The sequence below is a fragment of the Acomys russatus genome, chromosome 7 (assembly GCF_903995435.1).
Source record: "Acomys russatus chromosome 7, mAcoRus1.1, whole genome shotgun sequence".
NCBI classification, from domain to species: Eukaryota; Metazoa; Chordata; class Mammalia; order Rodentia; family Muridae; genus Acomys; species Acomys russatus.
In genome coordinates this window covers 59,214,797-59,225,884 of record NC_067143.1, presented here as the reverse complement: position 1 = coordinate 59,225,884, position 11,088 = coordinate 59,214,797, and the positions used below count along the sequence as shown (strand labels likewise).

Below are 11,088 nucleotides of genomic sequence, written 5' to 3'. Positions count from 1 at the left end.
GACTGGGTGTCCATGGGCTTTCACGCACTGCTATTTTTACAAAGCTTTGCTGGATGGAGGGAGACTCAAAATTGGGAGCAAGCCCCATGCTCAGTACTTTTCTTGTCAGTGTATTAATAGAGACATTTTTAAAGCACACAGGCCCAAGTCTTCTCCTACCTGTGACTTCTACTAATAAAATTAAGCTGCCTGTGGGTTATCCTGAAGTCTGTGCCTGGAACAAGCTCTCTTTCTCACCACACAGTTCTAACTTGGTTTTCAAGATAATTTTCAGGTGTGTTTTTGCTTCTGTTTTTTTGTGGTGGGAGAGGAAATGGAAGCCTTGGGAGTGCTTGAGTAGCTTCTCTCAAGTCACTTTACCAGACAGATTTGTAAATACATCAGACCTTCTTGCAAATATTAGCAAGACACACTTGTTAGTGTTTCCGGCGTAGCTGGCTTATCAGTGCGCTGGCCTCCCTACTTGACTCTTGCACTCTCTGCATTACCTAAGATTCCGGTTGGCCCATGGCCGTGTTTCATGGTCAGTTGGATCTGAAATGCCTGGTGGCTCCTCATGAAATGCAGACTTGTTTCGTGCACTGTAGTGTCTGATGCAACGTGTCCAAGAACAAACTGGCCGTTTGCTGGTTTACTCTGATAACTAAACACAGTCTCAGTGTGTGTGGTCTTCCTCATCTTCTTCTAGTATCTCTAAGAACTTGAACACTAAGAGTTAAGACATGTTCTCTTAAGCCCAAGCCTCCCTGGTGAATGACATATAAGCACTGGTCAGCCTTTCCTGTCCTGCTGAGAGGCAGCTATCTGAACTAATGTGGGCAGCTTTGGACTAGGACTAGAGTTCAGATCGCCTCTCTCTGAGAAGCCTAACAGTTATTGGATAACTGGCTTTTTTCTTCCTACATCCTCTTTGGAATGTAACAATAAAATAATTTTCAAAACCCTTATCAGTGTATCTGCTCTCCAGCCTTCTCTCCTTCGCCTTGTGCTGTGTCACAAGCATGGTGACACAGAGACATTTGGTACCCTGTTTGAAAACATGTTATGCAACCTAATTCTAAGTCAACTGGCCCTGTATTACAAGTATGGGTGCAGAAAGAAAGATGATGTATTCTTAGGTAGACACATAGACAAGTTGAGGGCTTAGACGTCATGAACCAGTCATGGTAGATAGTTCATGCCCTCAAGAGGTGGAAGCAAGAGTTGCTTGGAATTCAGAGTCATTCTGGGCTGTGTAATGAGACCCACACATGCATACATACGTACATATACATGTATATGCATGAAAAGCATGTTTATATATAACAAAATTCATAAAGGAGTGCTAGTTCTGTGTAATTCTTGGCAAAATTCATACTACATTAAATTCATATTGATATATAAAGTTGCATTAAATTCATAAAGATGAAAAATAGAAACTCTCAGGACTGGGGTGATGGCTCACTTGGTAAAAAATGCTTGCCATACAAACCTAACAATTTTAGTTCAAATCCCCAGGACACTCATAAAAAAATTAAAAGGCTGCATGCAGTGGTGCAGGTGGGCCAGCCTTCCCTGCTTATGTATGCTGTAAGGACTGACACCACGAGCTGTCCCTCTTGGAACCTTTCTTTAAGGAGAATAAGGGGAACTTCCCCAACCAGATAAAGAATTAAAAACTGGAGATAGTGACTTTTCCTGTAAGGCCAACGTTTGGGGAGCAAGCTGGAGATTTGCCAGGAGTTCAAGGCCAGCGCTGCCTACAGAATAAGACCAGCATCTCAAGGAAAAAAAGTGGGAAATAATGTTTTATATTTATGTAATAATAAGTTATATTTATTGGCAAGAAGCTAAAAACCTTCCCCTTGTGATCAAGGAGACAAGGATTTCCTCTCATGACACTTTCTAAATCACCTTAGAGGAATCCTAGCTCATCCAATAAAAGAAGAGGTATACAGAGAGGAAAAGGTGAGACCATCTAAAGATGCCACTGTCTTCTAGGTCGAAAACCAAACAACAAAACTCTCCAGAACTAATAAGTGATTCCAGCAAGGTTTCAAAGATTACACTACAGGAAAGCCAGGTGCTTTGCAATGTACAAACAGTGAACAGTCAGATAAAGCTTGAAATTTAAAAGTACAACTGGGTCAGGGAGATGACTTGGCAGGTAAAGGTGCCTGGTACCAAAGCCCAACGGCCTGAGAATCCGTGATCCCTTTTAGAAGAGTGAACCAACTCCTGCAAGTTGCCCTCTGAGCTTCACAAATACACACACACACACACACACACACACACACACACACACGTTCCCATAAAGTACTCAAGAGGAGAAAATATAGCTCAACTGGTAGAGGGCTTGTCTAGAATGTATGAAGCTCCAACGCTGGTCCTTAGCATAAAGATCAGCTGTGGTAGTGCATGCCTATAATCCCAGCACTTGGCAGATAGATCCCGGAGAGCCAGAAGTTCAAAGTCATCCTCGGCTACTTGTCAAGTTTTCCCATCTCAAAAATAAAAACAAAAAGGCTGGTGAGATGGCTCAGTGGCTGACAGCACTGGCTGCACTTGGAGAGGACCTAGGTACAGTCCCCAGAACCCACATGGCAGCTCACAATCACACTAATTCCAGTTCCCAGGGACCCAATGCCCTCTCTGGCCTCCACAGGCACCAGCCATTCACATGGCACACAACCTCATTTCCTTGCAGGTGGATCCCTCACTGCCAGGAAACAGGTACTTGAGATAAGGAAGATAAATACTGGTCAGCTCAGAAAAACCACTTTTGAAGAGACCAAGGTTGATACAGAGGCCCAAGACTTAGACCTGCTTTTACCCCAAGCCAGGGTGAGGTCTTGGAAAACGTCTTTAGCGCAAGTTGCTATTCTGAGCATCGACATCAAAGAAGACTTAGCTCAAAAACTGAATCTAGAGAAAGACAGTGAGAAAAGGTCTCATAAAAAACCATAGGATCTCATGTAGCCCAGGCTGCCCTCAAACTCAACACACAGCTGAGGATAATGGGAAACTCCTGATGCTCCTGCCAAGGCTTCCAATGTGCTGGGGTTACAGGAGTGTGTCATCCAGCTCAGTTTTGTGTGGCACTGAGGACCAAACCCAGGACTCCTGTATGCTAGGCAAATGCTCTGACTGAGCCACATCCCCAGCCCAAGAACTGGAGTTTCTAATGGTGGAAGACTGTCAACCTAACTTTTGGAATACATGGGAAAGTAAATGTGAAATTATATTTCAATTGCAGAACATGAGTTAATGAAAATACTGTTTTAAAGTGTTACATTGGGCTGGGCACAGTGATGCACCTTTAATTCCAGTACATGGTAAGCATGGTTAGGTGGATTTCCATGAATTTGAGGACATCTTGGTCTTCTTAGTGAATTTTCCAGGCCAGCCAGGGATACATAGTCTCAATTAAAAATAAAAAATAAATGTTATGTATTGGGGCTGTGTCTTAGGATCACTATTGCTGTGATGAAACACTATGACCAAAAGCAAGTTGGGGAGAAAAGGGTTTATTTGGCTTATATTTTCATATCATTGTTTATCATCAAAGGAAGTCAGGACAGGAACTCAGACATGGGAGGAACCCGAGAGACTGGAGCTGATGCAGAGGCCATTGAGGTGCTGCTTACTGGTTTGCTCAACCTGCTTTCTTTCTTTCCTTTTTTTCGTTTTTTTGTTTTTTTGCTTTTGTTTGTTTGTTTGTTTATTTGTTTTGAGATAGCATTTCTCTGTGTAGCCTTGTAGACCAGGCTGGCCTTAAACTCACAGAGATCCACCTGCCTCTGCTTCCCAAGTCCTGGGATTACAGGAGTGTGCCACCATGCCCAGCTTGTCAGCCTGCTTTCTTAGAGAACCAAAGACCATCACCTATATTGGGCTGGGCTCTCCCCCATCAGTCACAAATTAAGAAAATGCCTTACAGCTGACTCTTTTCCTTTTAAGAGTTTATTTATTTATTTATTTTGGTTTTGGTTTTTCAAGACAGGGTTTCTCTGTGTAGTCTTGGCTGTCCTGGACTCCCGTTGACCAGGCTGCCCTCGAACTCACAGTGATCCACCTGCCTCTGCCTCCTGAGTGCTGGGAAGAGTATATTTAGTTTATGTATGAGCACCCTCTCTGCATGTGGACCTGCCTCCCAGAAGAGGGCATCAGAATCCAGTATAGGTAATTGTGAACCATCAAGGGGTTGCTGGGTATTGGGCACAGGACCTCTGGAAGAGCAGACAGTATTCTTATCCACTGAGCTATCTCTTCAGCGCCTTACAGCCCACTCTTATGGAGGCATTTTTTCAGTTGAGGTTCCCTTATTTCCAGTGACTCTAGCTTGTACCAAGTTGATGTAAAACTAAGCACCATAAGCTGGAGAGATGTCTCAGCAATTAAGAGCTCTTGCTGCTCTTGCAGAAGACCCAAGCTCAGTTCCCAGCAACCACATTGGGCTGTTCACAACCATCTGTACTCCAGCTCCAAGGGATCTGACGCCCTCTTCTGGACTCCATAGGCACCTGCACTGAAGTGCACATACACACAAATGCATGGAGACACAAATAAAAATGTAAACATCTTTTAAAAGATTAGATTGCCTTTCCTGCATTTAATGTAAATATTGCTATTTTCTAAACTTAGCATTTAAATACCTATCTTACAGGTATTTAAGAGTATACATTATATACACACACACACACACACACACACACACACATACGGTGCTTTTTTTCTAGAATGAAGACCTTTCCTATATATTTTAATAAGCATTTTCAGAAAACCCAGCTTATTATTTTTTGCTTCTGTGTGTATGCATGGTGTGCATGTATGTGTAAGGTGTACGTGTATGCTTTATATGAAGGGTGTCAGGTGCCCTTTATCACTCTACCCCCTGTTCCTTTGAGGCAGGATCCCTCACTGAACCTGGCACTAGTCTGGCGCCGGCAGGAAGCCCCACTGGTCCTCTTGTCTCCACCTGACTGCCCTCCACCCCAGCGCTGAGGCTACAGGTATACACACAACCACTTTTGGCTTTTCAATGTGTGTTCTGGGAGATTCGAACTCAGGTCCTTACTATTACCTGCTGAGGCATCCTCCCAGTCCCTCAAACAAACTTTGAAACATACTTATGCTTAACTATAATATAGAATATGTTTTATTCATGACTCACCAGTTTCTGTTGATTTAAAGAAGTAGGCAGTAAGAACTTCTCCCCATATATATAAAAGTAAACATTGTAGCATCCAATTCCTAATTTATTTGTTTGTTTTTAAGGAAGTTATTTTACCACTATAAAAGCACTTTTCCACTATAAAAGCAGTTTTCAGGGTCGTGTTACTGTATTGCATTACTCAAAAGACTTCATTCTGCAAAGGTCACATGGACCTTCTTAGCTCTGGTCTTATTCTCTAAAAAATATTAACCAATGTTTGCATATTATGAAACTACTGTGTTTTTCATAAATAACTTCATATAAGACCATATAATCCGGGTGAATGAGGGTACCCTCTAAACAAAAGGATATGTCCCAAGTATATCCAGTTTCATAAGCAAACCTTTCAGCTTAGATTGTCAGATGCTGTCATAGCTCCATAGTAGGCAGAAAAAAAAAAAAAATAGCTAAAGCAGAGCCAGCTGGTTCTGTTTAACTGTAAGCTACTTTGCATAGTCTCACTAAATGACCACCTATAAATCAGGGTCAGTCAGACTCAGCCCCAAATACAGCATCTGGAACTGCAAAACAGGTAAGAGACACTTCTCCATAGTGGCCCATGGGAGAGCAGGATTTAAAAAAAAAAAAAAAAAGCTACGGGTACGTTGATAAGTTCGCCATCAATAGGATTATATTATTGTCTTAAGAAAGCGACGATGTCCCCCATACGATGAATGTCCCCTATAGGATGAAAAGCTCAGCTTGTTCCAGTGACGAAATCGGATGGACTCAGGTTCTGGCGTCCAGCACCAGGTTTGCCGCTGACTTTGAAACCTTAGCATTTCTTCACCGCCTCTGAGGAGGGAGCAAAGGAGGCATCTCTAAGCGTTCCTCTAGCTCTCACATCTCATAATTCAACTGTATGTGCAATGGTGGCTTTTTATTTTTTTTAATTCTAGATTTTTTTTTTAATTATGAAAGTTGACATCTTTATGCTCAGTGGAGCATCAAGAATCTCTTAGGATTTTATCATTTTAAGACCTCATTATTTATTTCCCAGAAAAGCTCTAAGACAGAAACCTGAGATGCTCCCAAGGTAGGCGTGGTTGTCAGCCATGCATGCATTTGGAAGCCTGGAACAGCAGCATGAATAATCCATTGCTTTCTTTTGAGACAAACTCAATTCCCCACCCCCACCCCCACTTCCACCCCTGACACACACACACACACACACACACACACACACACACACACACACACACACACAGTCCACTAGGCTTCCTGTCTTCATCCTCTTCATGGCTGCATGCTTGTTACCACTATGTTCTCTCATGTAAATGGAAAGTGATGGTACTTAGTTCTCCTGCACTGGTGGGTGGGTTCCTCGGAAATGCTCGGTGGAAAGGCCTTGTCATTGACGTGTCTTCAGACATGCCATGTTTTAAGAGTTCTTCAAACTCTCATTAAAACCTAAAATCTTAATTACCTGTGGTGTACACAAATTACTCAGATTTCATCTGGGTCAACAGTCAAGATACTATTTAAATTATTTTCAGGGTCAAAACCATGACTCAAAATAAAATCCTGTGCAAGCGGCTTCGGCGGTATCTCCTTTACTTTTGAGGAAGCCAGCTTCTAGTTTCCTGTCTGCTGCTGTGAGAAAGCACTCTGACCAGAAGCACCTTAGGGGAGGAAAGAGTCCTTTCGGCTCACAGGTGACAGCTCATCATCCAGGGAGGAGCAGGGATGTGAGGCAGAGACCACAGAGGACCCCTGCTCGCTGGCTCAGTCTCTGTCTCCGTGGCTCACGCTTTGCTAGCTTTCTTCTGCAGTCCATGATCAACTGGCCAAGAAATGGTGCCACACACAGTGGGGTGGGCCGCTCAACATCAATTAATAGTCAAGACCACACGCTACAGCTGGAGAGACGGTCCGGCTGTTAAGAGCACTTGCTACTCTTGCAAAGGAGCTGGGTTGGGTCGCCAGCAAAGACATCAGGCCACTTGCAACTGTCTGTCATCCTAGTTCGGAGGACCTGACACCCCTCTTCTGGCATGTATGGACACTAGGCATGTATGTGGTGAACATTCATACACTTTCAGGCACTCCTACCTAAAAATAAGAAAAGCAAAGCAGACAATATCCCAGCACAGGCCCATAGGCCAATGAGATGTAGACCATCATGGTCTCAGATGACTCTAGGCTGTGTTAGGGTGACAGTCAAAGCTAACTGGGACTGGTATGGTTTCATTTAACTTGTCAGCTGGAGGCAAGAGGCCATTATCAAAACTAAGCGGTTCAGGCTGTGTTCCCACTTGCCAGTCTTGTTCAGTTCTGACACAGGGTCTCATGGCCTGAGATGATCTTAAGCTTCTGGTTTATTTGGTGCTAGGATCTGCACCAGGGCTGCATGCGCGCCAGGCAGGCACCTACCAGCCAAGCTGTATCCTCCAGGCCCATTGGCTGGCTTTTGTGGCTTCCTCATAGCTGCCCTTTTTTCTTTGTCTCCTGAATTCCTGGCTTTGGGAATTTCCTAATTAGCTTCTTCTCTCAGCAACTTTTTCTTTTTGACAGAATTTTGGCTCCTGTTTAGTCTTCCAGAGACTTTTGTCTTATACTAGTTATTGTGGGTCATTTGGTCAGTGATTTGGACTCTCCCATTTCCCGGTCCTCTGTTTTAGTTTTTAATTGGCACTACATGACTTATCCTCCCCCAGCCTCTTTAGTGCACTTTCCCAGGCTTTCACTCCTTTCCCAGCAGGTCCCACTGGGAACCCTTCTCCTTCTTCACCTGCCCTCCAGGCCTCCAGGACCCAGGCACCTCACCCTCTCCCCAGCACCCCAGGACCCCCACTCTCCTCCCCAGCACCCCTCCACCCCCTCCCCAGCACCCCAGGACCCCCACTCTCCTCCCCAGCATCTCAGCACCACAGCACCACGGCACCCCCTCCCCAGCACCCCCAGCACCCCTCCACCTCCTCCCCAGGACCCCAGCACCCCCACCCCCTCCCCAGCACCCCAGCTCCCGCAGCCTTTTCTGCCACCAGTTTCTTATCTTTTCAGAGGCCATGCTCAGGCCTTTTCACAAAGATGGAAACACTAGAATCCGATCTTAAAGACTGTCCCTTCCCTCACCCCGCAAGGTGTGTGGGGTTCCTGCTGTGCTCAGGTAGAGAATATCCAGCGCCAAGTGGGGTGTGGTGGCACCTGCCTAGGCTCCAGCTTCGGCTAGCTAACAAGTATCAGGCCAGCAAGGACTCAGCAAGACCCGGTCTCAGAAATACAAACAAACGGAGAGCTCAGCACCAGCGTCATCTAATCTTGCTATAAACATATAGTTTGCTTTTGCTGCGCCTCTTTTCTGTTTAGTATGCCAAGCCTGTGACGCCTAAAGACACTGGAAAATTACTCCCTTAGAAGTGGCCCAAGAGCGTCAGTTCTCTGGTTAGCTCGCTTGTGCTGGTAATTACAGGCATGCTCAGACCTCAGCAACCATGCTCTGAAGACATCAATACGTTGATTCTCTACTGGTGGGGTGTGGGGAGGGAGGTGCAGAGAAAGAGAGGCTCCCTAAAGTATCCATCTGTGAGGAACAAGGAAAGCAGCTAATGCTGAGACTTGGTGCGTTGCTTGGGCTTTCTAAATTTAAACCTTTGCAACCACCGCAGGAGCCTCAATACAAGTGAGGTTCAGAGAGGCTTAAGAGACTTGCCTGAGGACACAGGGCAACAGGAAGGTAAAGTCAGGATTGAGTCCTGAAGGGTTTACAATGGAAGCACAAGCACTGCTTCCCTGCCTCCTAGGTGACTGTTAACTACCGTGTCCCTGGAAAACCCACTGAGGCCACAACGTAATGGCCAGGGCCTAAATGCACTTTCCTGACCATGTGCAAGGCCCTGGGTTCAGTGCCCCCAGCATAAGACAGACAGACAGACAAACAAACAGACAGACACACACACACACAGAGAGAGAGAGAGAGAGAGAGAGAGAGAGAGAGAGAGAGACAGACAGACAGACAGACAGACAGACAGACAGACAGACATAGAGAGTATTAATTAAATGTAATAACATTTTTGATTAAGGAAAGAAAAAAAGGTGTCCCCTCTTTCTTTTTCTCCCTTTCCTCTTTCCTTCCTTCCTTCTTTCCTTCCTTCCTTCTTTCCTTCCTTTCATCCTTTTTGTTAGTGTCAGTGCTGGTTAATGTTTTGAGACCATTTCACTATATACCCCAGGTTGCCCCTTGAACTTACTATGTAGACCAGGCTGCCCTTGAATTCACAGCTATCCTCCTGCTTCAGCCTCCAGGCTGCTGGAATTACAAGTTGTACGAGTCCAAAAACTAACTATTAAAACAGAAATCTACAGGACACGAATCTGGAAGAAAGTAGATCAAAATTGCTCTTTTAATCTGGCCAAATGATAAGCACGCCTTTGTTTCTAGGTGAAAGAGGAAACAATGGATACCAGAAACTACCCCAGCCCTCCGGACAGGCTCTCCATCTTCTCTGAGTCTGCCCACCTGCCCCTGTCCAGACCTTTCTACCTGGACCCCATGGTCACTGTCCATCTGTGCCCCGAGGCCCCAGTGCCGCCCCCTTACACAGATGAGCTGCCTCTGCTGCCTTTTTCCAACGATACCCTGATCGTGGACAATTACGGGGAACCGTACCCTTTCCCCTTCCCCATGCCTTACGCCAACTACAGGCGCTGTGACTACGCCTACGGGCCGGCCTTCATCCGCAAGAGGAATGAACGGGAGCGGCAGCGAGTCAAGTGTGTGAATGAAGGCTACGCCCGGCTGCGGCGGCACCTGCCGGAGGACTACCTGGAGAAACGACTCAGCAAAGTGGAAACCCTCAGAGCTGCCATCAAGTACATCAGCCACCTGCAGTCTCTCTTGTACCCGGATGAGACTGGGACCGAGAGGAATCCTCGAACCACCAGCTGCGGATCCCTGGATCCTGCTCTGAAAATCATTTGAGTCATCTCTTTCCAAAAATAGGGTCTTCCGTAGCAGCATCCAGTAGATTCTCACACACCTGGTTTCCAGGAAGAGACAACAGGAGCCCCACTACCAACCTTCATGAAATGCTGCTCACCTGGGTTTAGAATGAACGAAAGTATCTCAGGCCGACTGAGAAGCCCGCGCTGGCCTCACTGCTCTAAGAACTCTGAGGTAGCCAGGCTTGGTGGCACACGACTGTATGTAATTCCAGCACTCTTGCAAAGCAAAGGCAGGTAGATCTCTGAGTTCGAGGCCAGCCTGGTCTACAAGTCCAGGACAGCCATTGCTACTCATAGAAACCCTATCTGGAAAAACAAAACAAACAAAAACAAAAAAGAACTCTGAAGTAGAGGAGCACCCTGTGGTCTCTACTCCACCTGCCCGCTCTTCTCACAGCCTTGGCCCAAGGCTCTCTCCAAATCATGGAAAGGCTGGAGAGTGACAACTCAAGTGATTGTCTTGCACTTGGTAACCACTCTGTGCTAAGTGATCACTGCACACCTCCCTTGCCTAGAAATTGGATGCATCTTTTTCTTGCAGATCAACTTTTTTTTGTTTTGTTTTGGTTTGGTTTTGGTTTTTCAAGACAGAGTTTCTCTATGTAGCCTTGGCTGTCCTAGATTCACTTTGTAGACTAGGCTGGCCTGGAACTCACAGTGATCCGCCTGCCTCTGCCTCCCAAAGTGCTGGGATTAAAGGTGTGTGCCACCACGTGAGGCTTAGATCGACTTTCTTAAGCAGCTTAGGACAATGTTTTCCAAGCCTCTGGACCGGCTGGGGAGACGGCTCAGCAACTAAGCTCTTGGCAAGCAGGCAAACCTAAAGCTTGGAGTTCAAATCCGCAGCATTCCATGTAAATGCCAGGTGAGCGTGGTAGCACTCCTGTAACTCCAGCCTCTGACGGTAGAGGCTGGAGAGCCCCAGAGCAAGCAGGCTAGCAAGGGCAGAT

At 45.9% G+C, this 11,088-nt stretch overlaps 1 protein-coding gene across 1 annotated transcript; it reads left to right on the top strand.

Moving 5' to 3' along the window:
• The first annotated feature begins 9,590 nt into the window (after positions 1 to 9,590).
• On the top strand, positions 9,591 to 10,327 carry Ascl3 (achaete-scute family bHLH transcription factor 3). The gene has a single exon (XM_051149630.1). The coding sequence runs from the start codon at positions 9,591 to 9,593 to the stop codon at positions 10,113 to 10,115; it is 525 nt and encodes a 174-aa protein (XP_051005587.1). The 3' UTR covers positions 10,116 to 10,327.
• The last annotated feature ends 761 nt before the right edge of the window (positions 10,328 to 11,088 follow it).